At 45.8% G+C, this 27,713-nt stretch overlaps 1 protein-coding gene and 1 long non-coding RNA gene across 8 annotated transcripts in view; both read left to right on the forward strand.

Annotated features, from left to right (window-relative positions):
* The window catches only part of LOC134758107 (uncharacterized), a 114,199-nt gene extending 104,639 nt beyond the window's left edge, over nucleotides 1-9,560 (forward strand). The window contains exons 5-6 of the long non-coding RNA XR_010132978.1: nucleotides 3,952-4,093; nucleotides 7,724-9,560. This is a non-coding gene — a long non-coding RNA (uncharacterized lncRNA). The remainder of the gene's footprint in view (nucleotides 1-3,951; nucleotides 4,094-7,723) is intronic.
* A 4,859-nt stretch (nucleotides 9,561-14,419) lies between these two features.
* MED12L (mediator complex subunit 12L) overlaps nucleotides 14,420-27,713 on the forward strand; it is a 348,784-nt gene continuing 335,490 nt past the window's right edge. For 4 of the 7 annotated variants that reach the window (XM_055382977.2, XM_055382980.2, XM_055382983.2 and 1 more), the window contains exons 1-2: nucleotides 14,426-14,693; nucleotides 15,552-15,779. In XM_055382977.2, the coding sequence (XP_055238952.2) occupies nucleotides 15,681-15,779 (99 nt within the window). In that variant the 5' untranslated portion in view covers nucleotides 14,426-14,693; nucleotides 15,552-15,680. Of the gene's footprint in view, nucleotides 14,694-15,551; nucleotides 15,780-27,713 lie in introns of all 7 variants that reach the window. The other 3 variants (XM_055382979.2, XM_019023183.4, XM_055382982.2) reach the window with 2 other exon arrangements.

The raw sequence follows: 27,713 nt of genomic DNA on the forward strand, positions 1-27,713 counted from the left end.
CAAATTTTACCCCATTTAATTTTCAGAAAAATCTTGTGAAGTAGATTTTATTTCCTCCATTTATATATAGATGAGACAAATGAAGCTCAAAGAGGTGACTTGCCCAAAGTTGATGTCAGTAAATTACAAAGCAGTAATTGCAACCTAGGACTTCAGGTTCAGTGTTCATTTCACATCCGTTCAGGCCTCAGGGGCCCAACATTGTGACCATCAACAGATGTTGCAGAATCAGAAAACAAAACATAGCAGCTCTGAGACATTAGAGGAGAAGGCCTTAGAACACAGATTCTGTGGGAATTCAGCAAGTAGAAAACATAGCTTAATAATCTTAGAACAAATGAATATCTAAAGATTTAATGTTCATATTATTACTTCCCTAAATGACCTGCAGTTTTATATTATTTTCTTTTCTTCAGGCTATAGGTTGCTTCACACATGTACCATTATTATTTACTGAGCTACATAAATGTCCTCTAAAAATATTGATGTGCCTCAGGTTTTATGTGTTTATGTGTTTTTAAATATCCTATTATATAGAAACATGAAGGAAACAGACAAAAAACAATTCCACTGATTTTTAAAAAGAAATATATGTATATGATTGAAATTTCCAAAATATTGTTTATTTTTTTTATTCCATTAACAAATACATTCCTAGAACCTGCAGCCTATGACTTTCTTTTTTAGCAGCTGTAGGGGATTCCACTGTAAGGGTATGGCTTGGGTGCATATGCATGTGTGAATATGCATATGTGTATAGGTTTCCGTGTGTGTTAATGTGTTTGTATAGGTTTGTATATGTATGTGTGTGTAGGCTTATATATGTGTGTGTGTGTGTGTGTGTGTGTGTTTATGCCTGTAACCACTGGCTGCCACTGGTGACTATGTTTGTCTCATCCATGAGTTTGCAGGCTATGAGAAGCACAAGAATCATGTCTGATTGACTTTCAATGCTCAGCAACTGAGCAAGGAGGCTAGAGCTGAGGTTTATTGAGACATAACTTTCATTGGCACATAACAAGTTCTTTACGTATGAAGAGCAGTGGTAAAGACCATGAGCTCAGACTACCTGGGTTCAAATCTACTACTGTGTGGTCTGGGGAGGCTCCTGGGAAAGTTTCTTAGCCCTCCTTGCCTCTGTTTCCTCCTGGTCAGGTTCCCTTGTAGCAGAACCTGATAAAGGTTTAGGGGACATGTGATTTATGTTTTGACTCACAGTCCAAAGGCAGGAAGGGAAGAGGGATAGGACAAAGTGGAGAGCTAAGTAAAGATGTGGTCTCAACTGGGTCCAGCTTCACTTTGATCCTCAGGGAGCTCTTGAATTGGACCATAAAGTGAGTCCTGCATTAAGGCCAGGGCTAGCTTTTTTTTTTTTTTAGACAGAATCTTGCTTTGTTGCCCAGGCTGGAGTGCAGTGGTGCGATCTCAGCTCACTGCAACCTCCGCCTCCCAGGCTCAAGTGATTCTCCTGCCTCAGCCTCCTGGGTAGCTGGGATTATAGACACCCACCAAGATGCCTGGATGCCTGGCTAATTTTTTTTTTTTTTTTTTTGAGAAGGAGTCTCACTCTGTTGCCAGGCTGGAGTGCAGTGGTGCGATCTCAGCTCACTACAACCTCCGCCTCCCAGGTTCAAGTGCTTCTCATGCCTCAGCCTCCCAAGGAGCTGGAATTACAGGCATGTGCCACCACGCCCAGCTAATTTTTGTATTTTTAGTACAGACAGGGTTTTGCCATGTTGGCCAGGCTGGTCTTGAACTCCTGACCTCAGATGATCCACCCACCTCGGCCTTCCAAAGTGCTGAGATTACAGGCCACCACTAGGGCTAGTTTTTTATGCCTCTTTGTTCCTTAGTCATTGGTTGCTGACTGTCCCCCAGGGTTGGTGTGTGGTATAATCTCCGGGGCGGTTTCTGTTAGACTGAAGGCAATTCTCCAGAGAAAAGGGAGCTGTAAACCTTTAGCAACCAATACTTTATGGTAACTTGGAGAGGTGTGCACTTGCCTGGTAAAAGGGATGCGAGAGACTATCCGCATCCTACGATCAGAACTTCACAAGGCCATTGTGAGGGTTAAACATGATACTACATGTAAAGCACTTAGAATAATCAGAACAAGTAACATTTATTTGCATACTTAAGCCAAGCATTGTTCTAAGTTCTTTGCCCACAGAAAACTATCTAATATACAGGAAACCCTTTCTTTTTCTAACTTATAAGTTAAAAAATTCTAAACTTACAGAACAGTTAAAAGAATAGTATAATGGGCCAGCTGCGGTGGCTCTCACCTGTAATCCCAGCACATTGGGAGGCTGAGTCCAGAGGATCACTTGAGGTCAGGAGTTCGAGATCAGCCTGGCCAACATGGTGAAACCCCATTTCTACTAAAAGTACAAAAATTAGCCGGGCGTGGTGGCGGGCACCTGTAATCCCAGGTATTCAGGAGACTGAGGCGGGAGAATCGCTTGAACCTGGGAGACAGTGGTTGCAGTGAGCCAAGATGGAGCCACTGCACTCAAGCCTGGGCGGCTGAGTGAGACTCTGTCTCAAAAAAAAAAAAAATTAATAATCATACCCACCATGTGCCCAGAAAGCAGAAAGCCAGCAATATTCAGAGAGAACTATTGACTCACAGAAATAGGGGAAGGAAGTGGAATTCTGTTCAGTCAGGATCTTTGGGAGGGTGAATTACAATGACCAAAGGCAGCCTAGAGTCTTCTCCCATGTCTCATCCTACATATCAACAATACATATCTATCTCTAAGGCACTGGTTCTCCAAGAAAATCTCCTTATCCAAGGCTTCCATTTGTTCCTTGTCACTACAGGGTAAAATCCAAACTCCTTGTGTTGTGGCCATTCTGGCTGCTGCTCTAACTGTGCCCATAGGAGAATTTAGACACATCAAGTCATGCTATGGGTACAGGCAGTGGCAGAGGCTTTCCTAGGGACTCTAAAGAGAAATTGAGGGTCCTTGGGGATAAAAGATTGGGAAAAACACTGCATGCGAGCTTAATCTAATACCGATGCCTGGGTATAGCATTGTGCTTGTTACTGAGATGGGCTAATGCCAGATTCCTAAGCAAAGGAGTTTACTGCAAAGATCAAAAGGTTATTTTTACAAAAAATATCTGGATGTTCAAGGAAGCCTTGTTTTGGGATGTGGGTAATACAAAGGTTAGGGGAAAGAGATTGCCTCCTCTTCAGTGGGGAGCTGGACATCTCCACACTGGTTTGTTATCAGGGTTGGAAATGCAGGCTTGGGCCCAGCTCAGCAGGCTCCTTGGTGCAGTGTGGTTTGGGCAGATATGGGTGGAAGATGACATTGAGGGCTTTAATAGCAAAGGAAGCACCAGGGCCTTGGCAGTGTGGTGAATGCCTGAGGCAGTGGCTGCACCTGTGCCTATGGAAAGATGGAGCAAGTGAAGAGGAAAATGGGCCTTCCACAATGCAGTCAGAGAACTGGGTTCTCTGGTATGGGTAGATGTAAGATGACACTGGAGGCTTTGATAGCAGAGGAAGCACCAACTGTCTTGGCAGTGTGTTGACGTTAGAGGCAATGACTGGACCTGTGCCCAAGGAAAGATGGAACAAGTGAAGAGGAAAATAAGCATTTCACAATGCAGTCAGAGATCTGGGTTCCTAGGTACACAGAGGGCCTACCCTGACCCTGATTAATCCAGAGTAATTAATTCATCCATTTAATAGTTACTGGACAGGTAGTAAATGAAACAGACAACATTCTTGACACCAAAAAGCTTATATTCCTATGACAGAAACTGACAAAAAGCCAGATAACAAATATATAGCAATTTCAAATAGCAGTAAATGCTATAAGAAAATTAAAAACAGACATGTATATATATATTTTAGCATATTAGGAGAGAAGATTTACACTTTTTCAATTGTGAATCAGAGTGAAATTACATTATTATAATCCTACTTTTTATTCCTAGGCTGTTGTAGCAGGGAGACCCTCAAGGGCATCTACAATATAACCACAACTCTCGTAGAGCTGCCTGTGAAGGACGACAAGAAGGAAGTAGGCTGAGACCCAAGTTCTGGGTCAGGGGACTAATGCTGTTGTCACCAAGAAGGGTATAAAAAAGCTATCACTGCAGTGCCTAAAGGGACATTTGAAATCTTTGTCCTAGTCAAGGCTGGCACTGGTGTCCATGGGCCCACCCAGGTGGATAATGAGGAATCTCTGGTCATAGAAGCTTTCAGTGACAAGTGGGTAGAAGGTCTTGGATCTAAGAGGGTCCATCCTGGAAGAAGCAGGACTATGACTATGGTAAGTGCCCACAGAAGAGTTCAATAACCTGGAGTAGGCGAAGGTTATAAAAGTTGTCAAGCACTCTTGTTCAATTATTCATTTAATAAATATTTATTAAACTCCTGCTATGTGACAGGCTTGTGCTATGTGTTAGGAATACAGTGATAAACTCTCAGTAAAAGACCCTTCCCTGATGGAGCTTATATTCCACCAGGTCCCAGCCTAGAGAGCTGTGGATTGATCCTAGTTAAGAACTACAGGAGAATCTAGGAATATGTCTGGTTGTAGAAACTGGTCAGGTATCCTGGATGGTATCCGCAGTTTCACGGGCCCGCAGAGAGATGCCGAGAACTTCATCCAAGAGAAAGGACTGAAGAAGAGGTGAAGATGGAGTCCTAGAACACCAACAGAATTGGTTTTCATTGACTTAGAGCAAGAATGAGAGTTGGAAGCAAGCTATCCATGGCTTAACAGGGTTGGGGTCAGCCAGTGTCCACCCAGAGTCCCTGAATACTATTAATGCAGCTCATCTAACACAACATGTAGCCAGCAGCCTAAGAAAAGAATCACAGACACTCCAACCCCTCTTGCTCTGGCTTCTTCTCTTACTCTCACTACCACTCCGTACTTTCCCCCACCAAATTCATCATGGGGATGTCCCTCAGGCTTGATGGTTGAATAGTGCTTCTTCTGTTTTGGCCCCTGACTGGTTGGATTTAGCTTGTACTCAGACTCTTCAGGCTTTTCACCACTTGGGATAAAATTCCTACCCTGAATATTCTTGGCTCCAGGCCTTCATACCCACCCACCTGGCCTGCATTCTTGGTCCAACACACAGCAACAACCTTTAAGAGAGGGCTGATCATTTTATCATGAACCCACTGCTCCAAGGGCAAGCCTGTTGCTATGGCAACATGGATGATCTACCAGGCTCACGGCTGTCACTCTGCTTTGGGACTAAGGGCTTAGGGAGGGGAACACTAGCCTCCTTGGGGAGACAACAGCCCTTGTGGGCCAATTACCAGAAAAGAGAGCAAAATGCTTCCCTCACCCTGCCCTAGCAGGCCCTGTGGACTTCAGTTCCTCCCCGCCTCCTTCAGGTTGCTTCTATTTCTGACCCCAGAGAGATTTAAAGGGAATCCAGATAAATTGCCAGGTTTCATTATTCAGCTTTAAACCTGCACATGGATTCTCTAGAGAGCTGAAAGGGATGACATTTCTCCTTTTTTTCCTAACCAAGGATGTGGAAAGATGATGGTTCCACTGGTGCAACCTGGTAATCCCTCTGGGAAGATAACAAGGTTTCTGACCTCAAAGAGACTTGGAGACCAAATCTTCCATGGATCTCACTTCTGTTCATGCTGGTCTAGGTTCAAAGTGTAGCCTCTACCCCTATGCCCACATAGTCAACTGATCCACTTCCACGCTATCATCCTCATGAAGCTTTGCACATCTTTCTGCCCCAGGCTTCCATCCCTTATCTCCTTTTCATTCTCTTCCACTCTGGCCTCTTGAATCCTTTCCCCATAGCTAGCAAATTGCCATACCTATACAGTTTCTTTTCTAACACTCTCACCTCCTTCCTCCTACCTTGGGAAAGCTGGCCTCTTCCCTTGGAGCACTGCTTTACCTGCACCCCTCTTACCTTTGTATTTCAGTTCAACCAAGTGGGTTAATATCTATGGGGAATATATTACATTATGAATAATAGAAAAGTCACTAACACTAGTATCATTAAGTAGGGCTCATTCTTCACACAACCAGATACCTGGTTGTAGATGGCTGTTGGTATTGGTTCAGTGGCCACTTGAAATCAGGGCTCATCTCTGGGGTTGTCTTGCCTTTTCCTCGTACCATATTTCTAACTTCTTGGTCACAATATGGCCATTGTAGTCTAGACTTCATGTCTAAATTCCAGGCGAGAAGAGAAAAGGAGCTAAAGGGTGTTGCCTGCATCAGGAAAGAAAAACATTCTCAGAATCCCTAGAGAAGTTAAGCTTATGTCTCATTGGCTAGAAGTGTGCCACATGGCCATCCCTAGATGTAAGGTAATCTAGGAAGGTAGGTATATTTAGCTGGCATATTGTACCCCAGAACAAATTCAAGATTTCGTTACTAAGGAAGAAAAGGGATAAAGATAAAGATATCGGGCAGAGAACAAGCAGTGTCTGCCACAGTGTCTGCTTCACTCCCCCACATTATATTTCACTGTCTTGTTAAAACCATTCTCCTTTGATCTTATGCCATTCAGCTATTCTGCCCTACCTCCCCCCATCCACTGTTGGTGCTGTCATCTAATGGGGGGTCCTCGCGTTCATTATGTACCTTGGCAATGGGCAAAAAGCCCACCATTCTGCAGGGCAAGCCAATTGCCTGCCTCCTACACACAAGCCTTGATCCGTCTTGATGACAACTTGGTTCTCAGCTCTTCTTCCTCTCTGCTCTCATCCTTACTCAGCCAGTCTCTACTCTCATCTTCTGTTTCAGTCTAGCTGTCACAGCCTCTATAGCCTCCATTTACTACTGCTCAGAAAGGCTCCCTTTGTCTCTTCATACTCAAGATGCCCCAACTTGAACTTAATGTCTATTTTGCTCATCACCACACTCCCAGCTGGCCCCTGCTTCCTGTTAGCAAAACTGGACCAGGTGGCTGAGGTTCCAGGGGTCAGGAGACCCTAACTTCTCCAGGCTGCTTTGCTGATCTGACACATTTCTCCATCTTGGTTTGCAACATCCTCTCCGAGACAATTTTTATATTCACTCTGCAGTTCCGCATACCACAACTGTAGCCAAGAGGTGTTTTCCTTTCTCTCCTATTTGTTAACAGCCCTGGGAAGAGGCATAGTGGTGAGAATGTTGGGCAATGTTTTAACAATACTAATAAAAAATACTATTATATAAAGGATTCATGTAATTGATTTGTGCACTACTATTCCCCAAATGCTACTGAGAGCAAAGTGTTGGCAGTGTTTATTTTTTATTGCTTAGAATTTAAACTTTAGATTTAGCAAACAGTAGGTACCAAACAGTCTTAGATATATCCAGTAGAGAGGGGAAAAAAGAATGTATTCTTATATAAAATTTGACCCTGTTACATTTAGTTCATCATTTTAATCCATCAAGATATTTTGTTTACTATACAGATTCTGCCATCTAATATATTTTCCATGCTTTCTTGCTCTGTGTGACTGCAGCAGATAGATAAGAAAGTGTAAGAGGATGTCCCTAGAACTTGGAGAAAAATATTTCTCTGAGAACTGAAATATCTCATAATGAATAGTTATCAGATTATAATTTTCATCAGATGTAACCCATCCTAACAGGTTAGTTACAATCTGAAACTAATTGATGATAAAGACTGGATCCTTAACTGGTTAACAATAAAAAAGTAGTAACATAATCAATTATTGTATAACTGAAAAGTAATCTCTCTCTCTCTCCTTTCCCAACAGGAAAGTCTGAAGCCAGGCCTGCTTAGCAGAGGTCTGCATGTAGTGGGGATCTCACTCTTTCAGGATGTAGGATCTCAACTGGTTAGCCAGCCCTCTGAGTGAAGCTGGTCAGTTGGGGCTGTGACAACATAGCACACTCAAAGGGGCAGACCCTTCTCAGCTCCAACAGATTGGTGTCATTGGAAAAGGTGGACCCAGTGTAGGCAGACTTTCCTAGAGAGTCCAGAAGTGACTGTGCAAGCCCAAAGCAATCCAAACAAATATTTGTGACCACCAAGAACCTCTGGTATGAAGTAAATAATAAAGGCGTTGAACAATAATAACCTGTCTGTATATCCACCAATGGGACCGATGGGCCACAGTGTGACATCTATCCTATTCATGTCATAAGGGAGATGAATTCTACTGTGGGACAGTCTGTGTGACTGCTCGTAGGAGATTATCCAATTCCCTTTGCTCTAATTTCATGGTCACCAAATTTCTGCTTGCTAACTTTGTTTTACAACAAACTGTAGAAAGGAGGTGATCTGAATAAGAGGATATATGTTTTTCAGTCTCTGGAAAGGGGTATTTCTTTGTATTGAGAAGCCAGAACTCTTGAGTGTGTTGAGCCTTGTAGAGATTGAACCACTCTGGGTCAGCTGACAAAATAAGATTCTGGTGCTGAAAAGCTGAGTATGTGACCATGATATTAACAGTGACCTAAGTTTGTGTGGCCCCCTTCGTTCACCAGAAACCAACCAGTCAGCCTTCTTTTTGTAAATGTAGCAGACACCATTTTGCTAGTGAATGAGGTTAAATGTTTAGCCTTGTCATTGTTTCAGCTTTGTAATTTAAAACTCTCTTATTTTACCCTCTGATTTTAAATCCCCAAATTTTCCTTTCTGGGTCCTTTGCCCCCTGAAGTTTCCATCTGTCTAGCAACTAAGCACTGTTTGGGTATCTACTGTCTTCCCCAAGTTGCCTTTACTTTTCTTCTTTACCTTTCTCTTGTTTTATTGATTTCTTTCTTTTTTTGAAATGGAGTCTTGCTCTGTCACCCAGGCGGGAATGCAGTGGCGCAATCTCGGCTCATTGCAACCTCCACCTCCCGGGTTCAAGCAGTTCTCCTGCCTCAGCCTAATGAGTAGCTGGAATTACAGGTGTGCACCACCATACCTGACTAAGTTTTGTATTTTTAGTAGAGACGGGGTTTCACCATGTTGGCCAGGCTGGACTTGAACTCCTAACCTCAGGTGATCTGCCCTCCTTGGCCTCCCAAAGTGCTGGGATTACAGGCATGAGCCACCACACACAGCCTCTCTTGTTTTACTTCTGTCATTACTTTTTGTTCTTTTAATTTGGAAACCCACCTGCTTCCTCAGTGTCATTATTAAAAACCCACATGTTACAGGTTCATTAGGACTGAAACATTCCTTCAGAGCTGAGCTGACCAACATGTTAGCCACTAGCCACATGTGACTATTGCAGACATGAAATGTAAAATGTGGCTGGTCTGAAATGATGGTATAGGTATGAAATTCACACAAGATTTAGAATACTGAAGATAAAAAAGAATGTAAAGTATCTCATTAATACTTTTTTTGGTATTGATCACCTATTGAAATGGTAATATTTGGTTATACTGGCTTAAGCAAATGTACATTAAAATTAATTTCATCTATTTCTTTTTACTTCTTTAATACCAGAAAATGTAAAAGTACCTATCTGGCAAGCAATATAAAACTATTGGTCAGTGCTGCTTGAGAGTCTTAATGTCTGTATTTTTTATATCTCTGTAAGCATAAATGCTGTATTAAAAACCCAATTTGAATAAACACCCCCAAATTACTCTTCCATTTCTCTTTTCTCTCTTCTGACCCACCTTCCCAAGTCATTATCATCTTTCCTTTTTTGGGGAGTTTAAAATAAAGGGGAAATTTTTCTGTTTTGATTTAGAAGTAGGCATGAGACAAATACATTGAAATATAATGGGGATGTAAGAAAAATGGAAAGTAAGCAAACTGCCTATAGACAATCTGTTAACAAAACACAGTATATACACCTGGACACACAAGAATCCCATGAGGAAAGCTAGCAACTTTAATTACTTTACCTACAGGCACTACACTGAGAATTGTTTCTTTCCACTTGAGTGGAATTGTGCTGCTATGCCAGAGTGAGCTGTCAGGAGTTTTGCTTCTCTTATACCAGAACTGTCTTCAAAGGCTAACCTTTATGTGTTATGTAAATGATAATTAATACATGTAACACATTGACAAGAATAATAAGCATAAGTTTGGGAGTCAGAGAGATTCTAGGTTTGATTCTGGCTTTGCTAGTCGCTAACTCAATGGCCTGGGAACAGCAACTTCACCTCTGGAGCCCTACCTACTAATCTGTAAAATAGGAATAGGAATAGTAGGACCACTCCCTTCCCTTCCCTTCCCTTCCCGTCTCCCCTTCCCTCCCCTCCCCCTCCCCCTCCCCCTCCCACTTCCCCTGCCTTTCCCTTCCCTTCCCTTCCCTTCCCTGCCCTGCCCTTCCCTTCCCTTCTCTTTTCTTTCCTTTTTTCTTTTTTTGAGACAGAGTCTGTGTTACGCAGGCTGGAGTGCAGTGGGGTGACCGCCACTCACTGCAACCTCCACCTCCCAGATTCAAGCGATTCTCCTGCCTCAGCCTCCCAAGCAGCTGGGACTACAGGCATGCACCACCATGCCCAGCTAATTTTTTGTTTGCTATGTTGGCCAGGCTGGTCTTGAACTCCTGGCCTCAAGTGATCCACCCACCTGGGCCCTCCCAAAGTGCTGGGATTACATGTGTGAGCCACCATGCCCAGCCAGGACCACAGTTTCTGATGGGTAAACATCCTGCCTCTGCTCCTAGCCATTCTTCACTCTCATTTAAAAAATCTGCTCTGCTGCCAGGTGCAGTGGCTCATGCCTGTAATCCCAGCACTTTGGGAGGCCAAGGTGGGTGGATTGCTTGAGGCCAGGAGTTTGAGACTAGCCTGGCCAACATGGCAAAACTCCATCTCTACTAAAAACACAAAAATTAGCCAGGTGTGGGGGCATGCACCTGTGATGCCAGCTACTCAGGAGGCTGAGGCAGGAGAATCACCTGAATCCGGGAGGTGGAGATTGCAGTGAGCAGAGATGGCGCCACTGCACTCCAGCCTGGGTGACAGAGCAAAACTCTGTCTCAAACAAAACAAAACAAAACAAAAAACAACTTCTCTGCAAATGATTGTGTCTCTGCCTTTCACCAAAGAAATTTTATTCCTCACTTCAAACTTTTTCAGAGGGTCACTGACCTGAGCATTTGACATTCATCCTCTGCAGTTTGGATGAACCTGAGGAACTGGTCTCCGATTTAGACTATTGAACTTTCAAGGTGGAGAATTGTGGCTTGCAGAGTGTGTTCATGGTGGGCAAGGACAGAAGGCTGGTTAGAAAATGCCTGCACTAGCGTATGTACAGGCAAAGGACATTTGTGTATTTCTGGCAGACCAAATGTAGGGAGAGAAAGCCAGCCATGAGCTATATTGAAGGGATTTGCCCAAAAGCACAAATGGATACCAACTGTGAGGGACTCCTTGCAGAGTGCTGAAAATCAGGGCTTTCAGAGGGAACATAAGCAGTTAGGGAATCTTTGAGAAACCCTTGAATGTGACCCAAGAAAAAGGGTCAACTTTTAAATACCTGGTAACCCTCAAAAGCAGCAGTGAAGACTTAGCTTTATACTTGGAGGATATAGCACCATATGCTTAAATTGGTTTGTAATTCATTCACCTTTCTCCAGCCACATTTCAACCCCATTTCCCTGGATAGCTATACAAAACTTCCTTAGGAACCTGAACTCATCCCTTCTTGCTAGGCTGAGGTTCAAGGCTGGGACCTATTTGGGGAGCCTCTGGTCTTCTCTAATTTCTGTTCCATGCAAATTGTTCCTGGTCCCAGGGAATCATTAGCTAGGTAAAGATAAAATACCCCTTAGGAACAGTATCAACTAGAACCCACATTATTCAACGAGAATGTTTGCCTGCTATATTAACCAGCACCACTTGGGAAATTCAAGCACGGTATAGAACACAGTGGGTTACAGGTTAAGCCCATCATGATGAGCTGATCTTAGTCTGCTTAAAGACTAATTAATTCTGGAATGGAAGAAGGGGACCAGGAGGAAAAGGTGAGAATGAGGCAACAAGACTATTCTGTGTGACACATTCAAATGCATGCCAATAAATAAGTGTTAAGATAATAAAAATTAAGTGCTAAGGGCACTAAAAAGCCAAAAGATCACCTTTTGCCAGGGGAATTTGAAGGGGCTTTGTATAGGAGCCCATACTCTAAGGACTGTAGAGGTGAGTATTTGAAGATGAAGAGCCTGGGAATTCCATATTAGGAAAGGAAGCTAACTGGGGCAAGAGGTTAAGGAGAAAAAGCTGGATTGCTAGGTAGGGGGTAGATTACAAAGATTTCCCAGGGTAAGGAGCCAAATGCCCATGGGAAATCCATGCAGTAAAATAATGATTCCTAGGGGAAGCTTCTAAGCATATTAAAGTTTTCATTCTTTATTTATTTTGTGTTGAGAGGGTCAAGGAATTCATGCCAGACTGTTTCAGGAGAGGGAGTTAAGAAGGGACAACAACAGGGAGAGGGCTATTATTTTCCCTTCTTCCCAAACACCAGGGGCACACTACTGACACATTTTGATTTTAAGATAAAATTCTTATGGGCAGATAAGACTTTAAGTGCTTCAAAGTGTTTCAGTTGGAGGCGCTTGCTTAGGCATCCCAAGGGAAGAACTGAGATTACATTTCTCCCCCAAACTAAGGGTGTTTGATTCAGTAGCAGCGCAGGGTGTTATTCCCAAAGTACCACTAATGATGCAATCATCAGTCCATCCACACATCGCCTACCTATCATCCATTCCATAAGCCAACATTTTTGAATGCTCACCATGTGTCAGGTCCCATACAGTGTTTCTGAGTTGCAACAATGAGTAAAACTGTCCTTACTAGTGTATGTCAGTGAGTTGGGAATGGGGGAGAAAGATGAAACAAAAATAGTAACTTTAATTTTTATAGCTGAGAGATGAATATTTGAGGGCTCCTTATATGATTTCTTCAGCTTTTTGTATGTTTAATAATTTCCCTAATAAAGTTAGATAATAAAAAAAACCCTTTCGGCCGGGCGCGGTGGCTCACGCCTGTAATCCCAGCACTGTGGGAGGCCGAGGTGGGCGGATCACGAGGTCAGGAGATCGAGACCATCCTAGCTAACACTGTGAAACCCCGTCTCTACTAAAAAAAAAGAAATACAAAAAATTAGCCGGGCGTGGTGGCGGGCGCCTGTAGTCCCAGCTACTCGGGAGGCTGAGGCAGGAGAATGGCGTGAACCCAGGAGGCGGAGCTTGCAGTGAGCCGAGATCTCGCCACTGCACTCCAGCCAGGGCGACAGAGCGAGGCTCTGTCTCAAAAAACAACCAACCAACCAAACAAAACAAACAAAAAAAAACTGTCCTTTCTTTCAAACAAGGGAGCTAGATTTGATAGATGCCTATATCACAAGGGCAAGTCCAGCCATGAAATTAATCCCAGGATATTAGTGGAAGAGAAGACCCTGGGGCAAGATGGGGAAGGTGGTCAGGAAATGCCCTCCAGTGAAGTTAGGTAAATGTTCTCTAGAAGTAATTGTTCAGATTAAGGAAGCCAAAAGCTAAACACCTGACTCAGCCTCAAACTGGGTTTGGAGGTGCTCACAGGTCAGGATCAGGAGTGAGGAACTAGCCTCTACCACATTACCTTCACTTTATGTATCTCCTTCTTCCCCCTTTGCTTAAATGTCAACGAACATCAAAGTTGATGTTCAGATTCAACCAACATTTCCAGAGCGCCTACTATGTATCAAAGGCTACCGGTTAGAATCTGCCTTTACCACCTTACAGAGAGGGAAGGCCGAGAATGCCTCAAGCCGTGGAGAACGTGAGTCCATTAGGCAAGGGCAGGTTAGGAACCCAGTCCCTCCAAGTCCAAGTCAGGGAAAACAGGTCAGAAACTTAGAATCAGTCGTGGGTTCAAATTCCGACTAGTTTCGTGGCTTTCGGCAAGTCAGTGGTCCTCTCTGAGCTGGCTCAATTTCTCCATCCATAAAAAGGGTACAGTAAGACCGTGGAAGGTTGTAAGGACCAGAGATTCTGACTATCAAGATCCTGGCACGTAGCGAAGGCTCCATAAATGGCAGCCATCATTCTTGCCCAAGTGCAGGCGCATTCTCCCGGGCACGCCTCCCGCGGGGTCCCTCAGGACAGGCCGAGCCCGCCTCCGCGGCTCCGGTCTCGCAGAGCTCGCGCCAGGTGGCCCAGCATCTTGGTGCCCGCGCCCCGAAGCGAGGAGCGAGGGCGGGTTGGATGACCAAGGTCTGCCCTGGAGGATCACCCCCCCGCCCCTTCCACGCTCCCGGCGCAGGTGAGGTTTTCGGCCCAGGCCACGGGGACCGCGACCTCTGGGGAGGTCGAGGCGGAGGGTGCAGCGGGGGGCTTGGAGCAGGGCTCCAGAGGGCGCTCCCTCCCTCGCCCAGGTTCACCCCAGGGCCAGCCTCGGCGCCGGGGCCCGCGGGCTGCGCGCTCTGCGGCTGCGAAAACCCGGAGAGGCGGATTGGAGCGCGCTCACCGCGCTCTCAGCCAACTCCTCCGCGGTCCGGCCGCCGAGCTGGGCATGCTCAGTGCGGACGCCGCGCCGCCGTCCGCCAACTCGGAAGCTCGCGCTCCCGGGCCGTGGGGGCGAGAACGCCGGCGGCGAGCCGGCGTCGCTCGCCGCCCCCAGACAGTGGCAAACTTCGCGGCGTTCCCGGAGCTCGTCCGGGCGAGGCAGATACCGCACAAATAAAATCAAATCCAATTCCCCCATCCCAACCCGAATGATGGAGGCTGCAGCGGCCGGAGTGACCCCGCCGCCGCCAGCCCCAGCCCGCTAGCCGCGGACCAACAGGTAAAGTGTTGGGGGTTGGGGGCTGAAGGGAGGAGGAGCTGGGGCTGGGGGGAGGCGGCGGGCTGGAGGAGCCCGAGACGCCTGCGGGCTGGCTGCCCCCGTCGGCGCTCACAGCCATCGCTCCTCACCCCCTTCCCCAGCCCCTGGAGGGACTGTAAAGGGTTAAGTCGGCCCCACGCCACCGTGAGCACGGCCCCCTCCAGCCGCCGCGACCGCCAGCAGCGCGCCTCGGCGCCTGCCCGGAGCCGCCGAGGGGACCGTAGCTGCGGATGCGCCACTGGAACCTGGCGGGCGTCTAGTAGGCACCGGCCGCTTCCCACCGGCCGCATCCCTGCGTCTCGCGCCCCCTCCAGACCTGCCTCTGCCTGCACTGGCCCGGTCCCCGTCCAGGTGGCGGGGTCTGCGGGGCGCGTGGCGGCGGGGGAAGGGTCCCTGCCGGGGAAGAGAGGCGGGGGCGGTCCGCTCCACAGCTTCTTCCTGGGAGGGGAGGGCCACCCTCGCCTTGGGCGAGCACTTGAGCCACCAGCCTAGGCGCCAAGAAAAGTTTTTTTTTTTTTTCCAGTGCTCCACCCCCACCCCCATCCTGCGCCCAGCTGGGGTGGGTTTGGGTCCATTGGTGAAAAAAGTCACACGTTCCCATCAGCTGCTCCTCCCCCTGGAGACAAGGTAGGGGGGAGCAGAGGAGGCAGGCGACGCGGAGGACCCTGGCCGACCTCTAGCCCCTCCGCCGCCGCCATCGGAGCGGTGCGTCCCGGGGCTCGAGCGCAGCCGAGTACCCGCCGAAGGCTGTCCCCATCAGTGCGTGTCTGCTGCCGGGCAGCGGCAGCATCCAACCTGCTTTATTCCTCCTGCCTGCAGCGCCACAGCGAGCGAGCGAGCGAGGAGGGGGAGAGAGGGAGTCTGTCTGCAAAGTGCTGCTCCCTGGTGCTCAGAGGCGGCTGCTCCAGCTCCAACTCTCATTCATTTCGCCGGTTAACATGAGAGATCATGGCCGCCTTCGGGCTTCTCAGCTATGAGCAGAGACCGCTGAAGCGCCCCCGGCTCGGGCCGCCCGACGTCTACCCACAGGACCCCAAGCAGAAGGAGGTAAGGGCGCCGGCGGCCTCCCCGGCAACCGGGGCCGCGCTCTGCAGCACTGACCCGGGGCCAAGTTGGCCCAGCGGGCATCGCCGGCGCTGCGGGAGAAGAGGTCGGGGAGGGGGATTAGAGGCGGGGGCCAGGCTGGGGGTGCTGGGCGACCCCCCGGCGGCGGAGACCGAGCGGCTGTCAGTCCCCGCGCTCCACTGGGGCGCTCGCTTTCCATGTGCCGGTCGCTTTCCCGTTGCCGGGCCTTGCACGGCGCAGCCGGGCGCTTCTCGGGCTTCTTCCCTGCCGAAACCTTGCTCGCTCTCACCCGTTTCTGCCTGCTTTATTTTTCTTCTTGCCGCTTCGGTAAATCGTCGTAAACTTTTTGAAAAATGTTGGAATGCAGTGCATCCTACACTGAGGTCTTGCGTTTTGCGTTTGCTGCAGGGACGAAGGTGGGGGGGAAGCTTTTCAAATTTTCCAGTTTGGAATGGAAGTCGTTTTTATCGAAGTGATAAATATTTAGCTCTCTGAATATACCTCTGTAACCCTTCTGCCCTTTAAAAATTAAAATTAAGGAGAAACACTGATTTTCGTCTCTAGAGGCAATGGGCTTAATTGCTAAAGGCTGTTTTGTATACGTAAAAGCAGGCGAGTTACCTTGGGAGGGAATAGTTCCCAGGATTGCTTATTTCTTTGAATGAGATTAATTGGAGACACCTTGACTCTTGCACCAGCTACACTAGCTTCAATGGCTAGGGTAACCATGGCATTTTGTAGCTGTGTATCTGTTTGTCAGGAGTTAACGAGTAATTATGTAACAAGTCTCTAGTTATAATGATCACCTTTGGCTACACCATTTGCCCAGGGACTTGCCTTTTTTTTTTTTTTTTTTGATCACCTGCTACCCAGCAGTGCTTTCTGAGTTTGCCAGCTGCAGTCCACCCATCTTCTGTTCAGCTGAACACGAACTGACTACATTTCAAAACTTACCTTTCTGAGAATCTAAAAACCCTCCATTAAAAGTTTGTGAGCCCACTGATAGCACAGAAAGGGCCTTGTAAACCAGGCAAGGAGGGGTCCTTAAGACTTTCCTTTTGATAAATGTATCTTTCATTAGGAGAGTAAGTGCTTGTTCTGGCTAAACTGTCTTGCTTATAAAGTTTCTGAGAAGTAAGGAACAGCAACTCCTTTTAGAGGTTCAGCACACTAAATATGCTCTAGCATCAGTGGAGTCACGCAGATGAAAGCTGGGAAGGTTTTACAGGTGGTTTCCAGCACCAGCTTTACAGGATGGTAGAGGTTTGAGAAGATTTCCCAGATTTTTTTCCTACCCGTTACCCCACCGTGCTACCCTAACTTAGAATGAAGTTAATGGTTAAGGACTGGAGATAATAGAGAAGCTGAGGATCAAGTGTACAGTTAATAGCTTAAAAATTATTGGGAGGAAATTCTTAAAGTTTTGATAGGGACGGGGATATTTTGTTGGTTGAACTTTATCATCTTGTAATTAATGTCTTACTCTGCCTTTCCAGAGGGCAGCATAATTGATGGCATGATGGCTTGGGGTGCTGTGTGGGCTTATTTAGCATTTGTTCTTCAGGCCAATGTTCATTTCACGATTGGGGCCTCTGATTCTGGAAAGAGTAATTTTGGATTTCAGGGTCTCACAACATTTTATGGAGTTCTAAAACTGGAAGCGACCTTAGGGACTACTTTCTATAACTTCCTTTTGACTAAGTGAAACAGGCCTGGGAAAGCTTGACTCGTTTAACCAAGGTGTATAGGTGAATAAGCAGAGGAGTTGTACCACCAAACCAGTATTTATGTCAAAACTAATACTGCTTTGAGGATGATTTATGCTAAATTATCTTCTGATGTTATCCCCTTTCCCCCAAGGCAGCCAATGTTTTAACTCTCCCAAGCAGACAGAGTTACGTGTGGCTGTAGCCAAATTTGGGTACAATATGGAACAGGTGCTTGGCTGTTCTTGGGTGGTTGGTGAGTAGAGTTTCCTAAGCTTTAGTTATTTATGTCCTACCTCCCTCAAGATTTCTACCCTACCCCTGTACCACCTGTACTTTTATTCTGAAGTTTTCTTTAAACTAATTTTTTAAGAAACTTTGTGTTTCCTGGGCAGTACTACACGTGGAGTCATGGATTTATTGAAATATATGTATATATAAAATTTATATCAAATCATGTTTACATACTATTTTTAATCTATTTGATATTACATGCACACAAGTATATGATTATACGTAATAAAATGAGACCATTACTATTAACACTTTAAAAGTTCATCTGTGTATCGAAAACAACGGTTGTGTTCCATTAGAGATACGTGTGGTGGAAAATGCTGATTTAATGGAGGAAGTGTGGGCTTCCAAGTTGGGCCAACCTGGATTTAGCTTTTTTTTTTTTTTTTTTTTTTTTTTTTTGCAATTGTTTGGCCTTGGGCAAGTTGCATAGCCTCTCATTTGTAAATCAGTTTGATTGTGCACTTCAGAAAAAATTTCAAACCAACATTTGTGTGAGAAAAGCCCTCCTCCTGGTAGAAGTTATTCTTGTCACCATAAATGTAATTTTTATTGTTGTTGTTAACCAGTGGTAATATATTTCAGAAAAGGGCTCCCAGAAGATAGGGTGGAACCCGTGAACGAAGACCCATGTGGAGAAGTATGGGGGTGGGGCAGGGGGGAGAATATGGAAGCTTTAACCTGCCTGATGGATTGGTTATATTTTTTTGAGAGCTTGCTGTGCATCAGCATCCTGTAGGGCTTCATTATATATTGTGTTATAATACTTTGCTTCCTACAAACAGACTGTGCTCAAGCCTTTAAAGCAGGGAATCAGAAAACTGGCAGTCATCCTTGAGACCTCCTCCTTGCTTATACCCCATTCATCCATCAGCGTCTCTACATCCATGCGCACATCCTGTTCAGTTCCAAAATATATTTCCAATCCACCAGATGCTCTCCAGTTTCACCAGTATGCTTGGTCTCCCTTCTGGCTTCAGGGTGACTTCTCTGCCCCAGGGCTCCTGCATATTCTGTTCTGGTCTTTCTGCCTGGACACCTGTCTAGCCACCCCCTCACACTTAGCATTCCACTCAGCTCTTCTCACCTTAGCCTGTGGTTAGAAAGGTAGGCTCTGGAGCCAGTCTGCTTGGGTTGGGACCCTGGCTGTCCTGTTTATGTGCCCCTTATTCTCCCTATACTTCATTTTCCTTCCATATAGAGTGAGAGTGATAATACTACTTAACCCATAGGGCTGTTGGAAGATTACCTAGATAATATATGTAAAAAGCACTTAGAACAGAATCTGTCATAGATTCAGCCCCTATATGTTTGCTGTCGTGAACTACTGTCATGCCTGCCACTTCATCATTCAAGTCTCAGGCTTTTCTGATGTATCATTTACAATTATATACTTATTTGCATCTTGCCATCTCCCCCTAATAGGTCAGTTTCATGAGGGCATGGATGAGGTCTGTTTTGGTACGGCAGAAGTACCTGGCACCTGCACAGTTAGTTCCTAGAAGGCTGAGGGCACAAATATTTATTGGAACATGAATAAACTTGGGATGAATAAATTAAAAAGGGAAATCCGGTGACTGAGAGCTGTTGGGGAAAGTCAAGGTTAAAGCTGAAAGTATCCTTTGCATCTATCTGCTTTGGAGCCTAGGTTAAGCCTGAAAGTAAAATTAAGCTCCAGAAGTAGGAAGGAAGAGGAGGTTTACTTTGGCACAAAAGAGACTGAAACAGGGCCAGGCGTGGTGGCTCATGCCTGTAATCCCAGCACTTTGGGAGGCCGAGGCGGGTGGATCACCTGAGGTCAGGGGTTCGAGACCAGCCTTAACAACATGGTGAAACCCCATCTCTACTAAAAAAAATACAAAAATTAGCTGGGCATGGTGGTAGGTGTCTGTAATCCCAGCTATTTGGGAGGCTGAGGCAGGAGAATCGCTTGAACCCGGGAGGCGGAGGTTGCAGTGAGCCGAGATTGTGCCATTGCACTCCAGCCTGGGGGACAGAGCAAGACTGCGTCTCAAAAACAAAACAAAACAACAACAACAAAAAACAACATAAAAAGAGGCCGAAACATTTGAAGAGTAAATATGTGCAGAAAATCAAATTTGTTAGAAAAATGGGTTGGGGCAGTAATGAGATTTCCAGGAATCAGGAGCGGTAGAGCCCCACCAGCAGGGACCTACGGGAATAATGGCCTGGTGTGCAGTGCAGGGGCTGCCCGAAGATATACACAGCGTGACTTAGGAGAGCTGGTGGTGATGGTGGTGTCTGCATGCGGATATCCCAGAGTGGTGGTTCTTCAACTTCAGAGGACATTCAGATTACCCTGAAGGCTGGTTAAAACAGATTGCTGGGTCTCTAAGATTCAGTAGGTCTGAGGTCAGGCCTCAGAAATTGCACTGGTGACAAGATCCCAGGTGATCTGATGGTGCTGGTCTAGGGCCCCACTTCGAGAACCCTCACCTAAAGGGAAGACACCAGTTCTCCAGGGGCCAGAGCATTCTGCTTGATACAAGCAGGGCTGGATTAGACTTCTATGTATGGCTGAAGTTGCAGTAGTTTGGTTTAACAGCCAACCCAGCCAAGATTTGGTGTTCTTGTCCCAGAATTTGTGCCCTCTTTTAGTTCAGATCTAAGGGAATGGACCAGGAAGTCTCAGTCCCCCTCCAGTGGCTTTTTCCATTACACTTGAAATAAAATGCAAACCCTTTACCTTGGCCTTCAAGGCCCTACCAGTCTGGCCCTTGTTCACCTCTACAGTCATTGCCTGCAGCCAAACAGCCTGGCTTTGAGTTCTGGCTACCCTGTTTACTGCCTGTTTGACTCAGCTTCCTCAACCATGGAATGAGGTTTGTATTTCTTCCAACTTCATAGAGTTGCTGGGAAGAGAAAATGAGCTAATGTATGCAAAGTGTGTAGAATTGTGCCTGTCACACAGGCAGCACTCAACACAGGTCAGCCACTATTAGCTGATCCCTTATTAAAGGATGCTGGGGGTCTCCTGTTGTACTTAACCGTAACAGCCACAAGATCCTGCCTTTCAAGATCTGGGCTTTGAGTCACCCCTTCCAACTTGCTGTGTGGTGGGACCACAGGCTGCCTCTCTCTTCTTCCAACAGGCCTAGCTTCTTTGTGTATAGGTTCCTGTCCCTTGCTCCCTGCAGCAGTTTTGTTTCCTGTCATTTGGTTCTTAGCTCAGAAACTCCCCCACAGGGAGGCCTTCCTTGCAGCCTGTCTTCCCTCATCCTTGCCAGTTCATTTCCCTGAGTTAATATGTTTTGTAGCGCTTGTCACTGAAATGCAATTATTAGGATGCTATTCTCTCCGTGGCCTGCCTTCCAGCTGGAATGTAAGCTGCATGAGAGCAGAGGCTTGTCTGTGGTGTTCACATCTGTGAACGGCCTAGTGCCTGGGAGTAGACTAGGTGCTCAGTAAATACTTCATGAAGAAATTAATAAATGCAGAAAGAACTATTAATGAGCAATTGTGAGTATTTATAACATTTCACTGTCTCAGTGCTTGGTTTATTTTGGTAACTCCTGTTAGTTTTCTTGTTAGCATCGAAAACTCTTAAACACATAAATGCCTGTTTTAGAGGCAGCTGGGGAAGTGGAGTGAGGGAGGTGGAAAGTTTGTTTCTTCAAACGGGGAGGATGTTGATAAAGTTTTCTGGGAAGAAAGGACAGGTTGACCAGTTGACTTGGGGGACCAAAAGAGGAGGCAAGGGAGATACTTGATTTCAGAAAGCTCCTCACCTGAGACTAATTGGCTGGCCCCAGGCGCTGCTGCAGACCTCCCAGAATCCCAGTGTTCAGGGAGGAACTGATGTTTGTGCTTAACTCAGGCCTCAGGTGACTCTTAGGAGAGGAGCAGTATAGGAAGCACTGGTTGGGAGGTCCTGCTGTTTTCAGCTTCTCACAGTTTGCTACCCAAACTCTATGGCCAGGGAGGAGGAACTCAGATGGTTGTCATTTTTCAGGGTCTGCCAGCCTCTGCAGCCGAATGTGAAAGATGCTTGTTAAAAATGGACATATATACTTTGGGAGACCAAGGCTGGAGGATTGCTTGAAACTAGAAATTTGAGGCCAGCCTGGGCAACATAGTGAGACACCCATCTCTACAAAAAATTCAGAAAGCCAAGTTTGGTGGTGCACACCTGCGGTCCCAGCTACTAGGGAGGTCAAGGTAGGAGGATCACTTGAGCCCAGGAGGTCAAGGCTGCAGTGAGCTGTGATCTTGCCATTGCACTCCAGCTTGGGCTATAGAGTGGTACCCTGTCTCTTAAAAAATGCAGATAAAGTGGCCCACCTCTGCCCCAGAAATGCTGAGTCAGAATTCTGGGAAGGAAGCTCAGAAATTTGCATTTTAAAAACAAGCTTTCTAGGTGATTCCGAAACATGTCAAGCTTGAAAACCTTTGCTTTAGTTTGCTATCCTTATCTGTAGAGAGCATTGTGAACTGGGCTCCCCCTTATTCCTACCTGCTGCCCTTGATTTGATGTATTAGAATCTTTTGGATAATAAATACTACTCGAAGTATAGTACCTTTTGGTACTAAACAGTGCAGATGAGTTTAGTTGCTTTCCTCCTTGAAGTTCTAATAACCATGGTTCCCAGCATACGCTTGTTTTCTGTTGCTGTACACAGTTTATAGCAGAGGAGAGTTTTATGCCTTGGTTTTGAAATAGCTATATCTCCCTTCTGCATGCACTTGGCTAAACTGGGGTATAAGCGAGCAGGTCTTGCTTTGTTCCATGAAGCCATTCTTTGAACTTGTCAGGGTTGAGGGATTTTCATTGACTGTGTCCCTGGGTTCTCAGTTTTGCTCTTCGGGGACCCTGTAAGGCTGTCAGTTAGGGGTACAACTACTGTCCTTTAGCCTGTCAGATATTTCCCTTGGACTAGTACCTGAGGAGATGAAATGTGATCCTTTAGGAGGTTGGAGGACCACACAATGAGATCTGGAGAGTAAACTGCACTGGGTGAGCACGAGGTAGGAGAGGATGAGGATGCACAGAGTTGAAAGATTCTCGTTGAACCAGGTAATAGTGCCACCCGCAGGTGTGTGCACGTGTGTGTCTGCACATGCATATATGCACCAGTGTGTGAAGACAGAGCTCATCGTTAGTGTAGTAGAGAGTTAAAGAAAAAAGAAAAGCAGAAGTAGAAGCATAGAGTAAGTGAAACTTGCAAACTACAAGAATTGTGATGTATTTCTTCTGAAGCTCTCTTCCGGTGAGGTTCTGGGAACACCATTCTCAGGGCTTCTAGACTAGGCAGGAATTTGAGAAGTTGGAAGGATCCACAAGAATGAACATGATGAAAGATGTTAAAATGTCAAGTCTCTTGAGCAGTAAAGGAAGGGGTGATTGACTTAGCTTGGAGAAAAGCTGACTTCAGAATCTGAGAAAAACCAGGTGGAGGGAAGAAATCCAATTGAAATGTAGAGGGGACGCTCTTACCTCCTACGTATTCCTCCCCAAAAAGGGAGCATGGAAACACTTGGACTTTTAATTACCTTTAGATAATTTCTAAAGCTGGGTGATGGTGACAAGGGAGTTCATGATACTGTTCTCTTTCTCTTAGAAAATGTGTATGTATATGTAAAGAACAATGTCATTAAGTTATACAGTAGCTTAATTTTGACTTAAAAATATATATATACAATCTGGAAGGATTACCACTCACATGCAACCAGTTATCTCTGGGGGATAGGATTAAGGATGATTTTTATTTTCTTCTTTGTACTAATTTGTATTCTAAGCTGTAACAATAGATATGTACTACTTTTGTCATTGGAGGAAGTACATTAAAGAATAATTATTAAGTAACTTTGACTGATTTAGAGAAATGGGTTTCTGTTAGTTCCAAGCCAACCTAGAGCCCCTTTAGGTGGTGCCTAGGCAGAGGGATCTCATAGGGTATAGATAGAGGCATTTATGTACCTGCGATCTGCCAAAAGCTGGATAGGGCTGGAGTTAGGACTGTTAGGTGATCATTCCAGCTCCACGACTTGAACGGTGCGATATCGGGCAATTTGGCCATTTTCCTCACCTATAAGCTGCAGAGAATAATATCTGATATATAGAGCATTTTAAATGTGAAGCAGCATTGTAAACTTAACTTTTTAATCAAATGTAAGGTATAAATTCAGTGACCTGCAGGAGCAGGTTTATACCAGCTGATTGTTAAAATTTCAGGAATTTCATGAAATGGTTGATACCATGTTGGTAGCTTGAAATTGGCCATCAATTCAATAGTAGTAGTATTTACACCAAGGAAATTGGCAAATGCTACAAATGAGAACTTAATTTCATTTTTTTTCTTTTAAATAAGAGATGTAGTCTTGCTCTGTCACCCAGGCTGCAGTGCAGTGGCACCATCTCGGCTCACTGCAACCTCTGCCTCCCAGTTTCAAGCTATTCTCCTGCCTCAGCCTCCCAAGTAACTGGGATTACAAGCGCATGCCACCATGCCCAGCTGATTTTTGTATTTTTAGTCGAGACGGACTTTCGCCATGTTGGCCAAGTTGGTCTTGAACTCCTGACCTCAGGTGAGCCACTGTGCCTGGCTGACTTTCTTTCAGTCTAAGCTGGTTAACATTTACCTGCATACCACCGGGTGTAGTTATAGATGGCAGACACTTTGTTGGCTACTTCACCATGATTATTATCCTGCTTTTCCCTTGCCTGCTTCTCACTAAAAACTTTTTTTTCTTTTTTTTTAAAGCCAGATCCTAGCAAGGCTCAGTGGTGCATGCCTGTAATCCCAGCTACTCTGGGGACTGAGGTGGGAGAATCACTTGAGCCTAGGAGTTCAATAGTAGCCTGGGCAACATAGTGAGAGCCGATCTCAAAAGAAAGCCAGATTATCACTTTCCTAGTTTCCCTTGCATGTTGAGATAAGCATATAACTTAACTCTGGCCCAAGAAATTTAATGAAAATCTGGACTCCTGGAAAATATTTGTTTCCTGTCTGATAAAAGTACAGGCACAGAAGGAGAATGGCATCTCCTGATGACCTGAAGTCTCCTTAGTTTTCTATCTTTGGAAAGGTAATAAAAGAACATGATAGCTGGATCTGGGGCAACCATCTTATGGCCTTGTGGCAACAAGCCTATGGAGAAAAGACAACATGAGGAGTCAGTTGAGTGGCTTTATGAAATCGCTAGGCTGCTAAACTGACCTTGGGACCACTTCTCCTTGGACTTCTTGTTAAGTAAACAATGCATAGCTATCCTCATAGTTTAAGACACAGTTGGACCATATGTCAATTTCTTATAGCCCTATAATGTTGTCAAGGTACTTTCTGTTTATATTTTGGTATTCTTGAATAATCATGAGGGCCACTCCCCCCGCCCCACACCCACCCCCTTTTTTTTCCTCAGGGATTACACATTCCAGGAACTCTTCTGCTCTTTGGCTTCATGAGGAATATATGGCAAGAGACAAAGAGCAGGGGCATCTTGTCCATTACGCAGTGCATTCTGACCTGGTCCTATCAGAAATGGAGGGGGAGCTGAACAGCGGCCTCCTTTATTTATATCTGTTTCTGGCAGAAAGCATTTTGGTGGGAAGGGAGGAAGAACCCTGTTCTGTTTTGCTTAGAGGGAGATTCTGTAGGTCTGCTATCTTGGCGGGGGGGAGGGGGAAGCCATGCATGTTTATAGCTAGAAGGGAACTTTGAGGTGGATTGTTCTAACCATCTCATTCAATACAAAAGGAAATTGAGTCCCAGGCAGGTTAAAGTGGCTTGTCAAAGCAGATCTGGGCCAAGCACTTGTGTGCCCTGATTTGTTCTTGCAACTTTACTTGGCATGTCTGTAAACAGCCTCCCCTTCTGGTAAACACCCTCACGTTGCCCTGGAAATGAGAATCACTCTGCAATTTAGGGCACCCGGTGCCTCTTTGAGAGCTGGTAACTCTTCAGCTCACCACTTGATCCTCTCAGAGCTTGCCAGATCTTGTGTGGTGTTTCCTGGGCAGGGGGAAGAATGCTTCAGAAGCTCATGCATTTTTGTCATTGTGTTTTTTGATGGAAGGTTCCCAGACCTGTCTGCAGCCTCTAGGGATAGCTCTGGCATTGGCATTTGTGGACTGTGTGTGTGCTGGAGGTCATTTCTATCTAGTTTCACTTCCTTGGTTGAGATACCCCCTTATTTATGGGCAGCTCTCTTGAGAGAGACTCACACAAGCAGTACCAGTTGCCCAGTTCCCGGAAGCGATATGTACATGACATTCTATATAAATGGATCTTTCTTAGTTGTACAATGCTGTGACCCTGAGAAGAGGAGAAAAATATTAGCCATTGGATTTTATTTTCCATGTTTTGCACAAAATCTTACTATAACATATGCATGCCAAACAAATTCAGTCATTCAGCAAATGACTGAGCACCTTGTAGTCTCTTTGCCAGCTATGGCACTATGAGGACAGGACCACAGACTTGTATTTCCTACTGTGTCACTGACTTCCAACACAGTGCCTGGCCTACACCTAGGACTCAAAACTTTCTTTTATGAATGCATATGAGAATCCACAAATGCTAAGAGCATTAGATATAGTCCCGGTGCCCCAGGCCTTCAGTCTAGAGCAGTGGATTTCAACTGGCGAGGGGCGAGAGTGCATTTTCTTTCTCTCTCCTCAGGATGTTGGCAGTGTCTGGAGACATTTTGGGTTTCCACAACTGGGTGCGTGTCTTGGTACTTGCATATAGTGAGTAGAAGCCAGGGATGCTGCTAATGTTCACCAATGCACCAAACAACCCCCTACACCAAAGACTTAACTGGCCCGTGCTATCAGTAGTTCCAGGGTTGAGAAACTGTCGTCTAGAGGGAGTGATGGACTTGTAAATGAGGAGCACAATGTTTCAGATATTCTTTAAGAGGAAGGTACAAAGTGCTGTGGATAGAGAAAGAGATTTTTGAATCTGGAACTTGGAGGGTGTGTAGGAGTGGATGGGGTTGAGGATAGGGAAGAAGATTAATTCCAAGACGAAGGAGCAGCACATGCAAAGGGTCACAGGACAAAATGATGTGGGTGTGCCTTGGGCTGTGGGCCTGCCGCATGATGCGGGGCATCCAGGGGAGAGCTGGGTTGGTGTGGGAAAGAAAGATGGGACACAGTCATGGGGATCTTTACTTTGTGGAGGCTTTTGGGTATTATGGTGGAGGAAGCCAGCCACCATTCAAGGGTGATAAGGAAATGAGATTTAAGATGATTGAGGGTTGCAGTTTCAAGGGACAGTGCCTCTGAGGGTCATATTGAGGCAGAAGGATTGCCTAGCTAGGTGGTCCCTGACATTCAGAACTGGAAGTGGGTGATTGGTTTCCTGGGGCTGCCATAACAAATGACTACAAACTGGGTGGCTTAAACCAACATTCACTCATTCCCTCACAGTTCTAGAGGCCAGAAATCTGAAATCTGGGTGTTGGTAGGGCCACATTCCCTCTGAAGGCTCTAGGAGGAGACTCCTTCCTTGCCTCCTTCAGCCTGCGGTGGCTCCAGGTGTTTGTGGGCTTCTTTGACTTGTGTCCACACATCACTAATTTTTGCCTCCATCTTTACAAGGTCTTCTCCACTTTACATGGTCTTCCTCTGGGTGTCTCTTATAAGGACACTTGTCATTGGATTTAGGGCCCACCCAGATAATCTATGATGATCTCATCCTTAATTACATCTGCAAAGACCCTTTTTCCAAATGAGGTCACATTAACAGGTTGTGGGATTTGATGTGAATATCTTTTAGGGGAGTGTTTTTTGGTCTGTGGGATTGGGAAGCTCAGGAAGAAAGGAGGGGTGTATTAGCCCGTTTTCACACTGCTGATAAAAAGACACACCTGAGACTGGGTAATTTATAAAGAAAAAGAGGTTTAATGGACTCGCAGTTCCATGTGGCTGGGGACGCCTCACAATCATGGTGGA

This window comes from Gorilla gorilla, chromosome 2, assembly GCF_029281585.2.
Source record: "Gorilla gorilla gorilla isolate KB3781 chromosome 2, NHGRI_mGorGor1-v2.1_pri, whole genome shotgun sequence".
Taxonomy (NCBI): domain Eukaryota; kingdom Metazoa; phylum Chordata; class Mammalia; order Primates; family Hominidae; genus Gorilla; species Gorilla gorilla.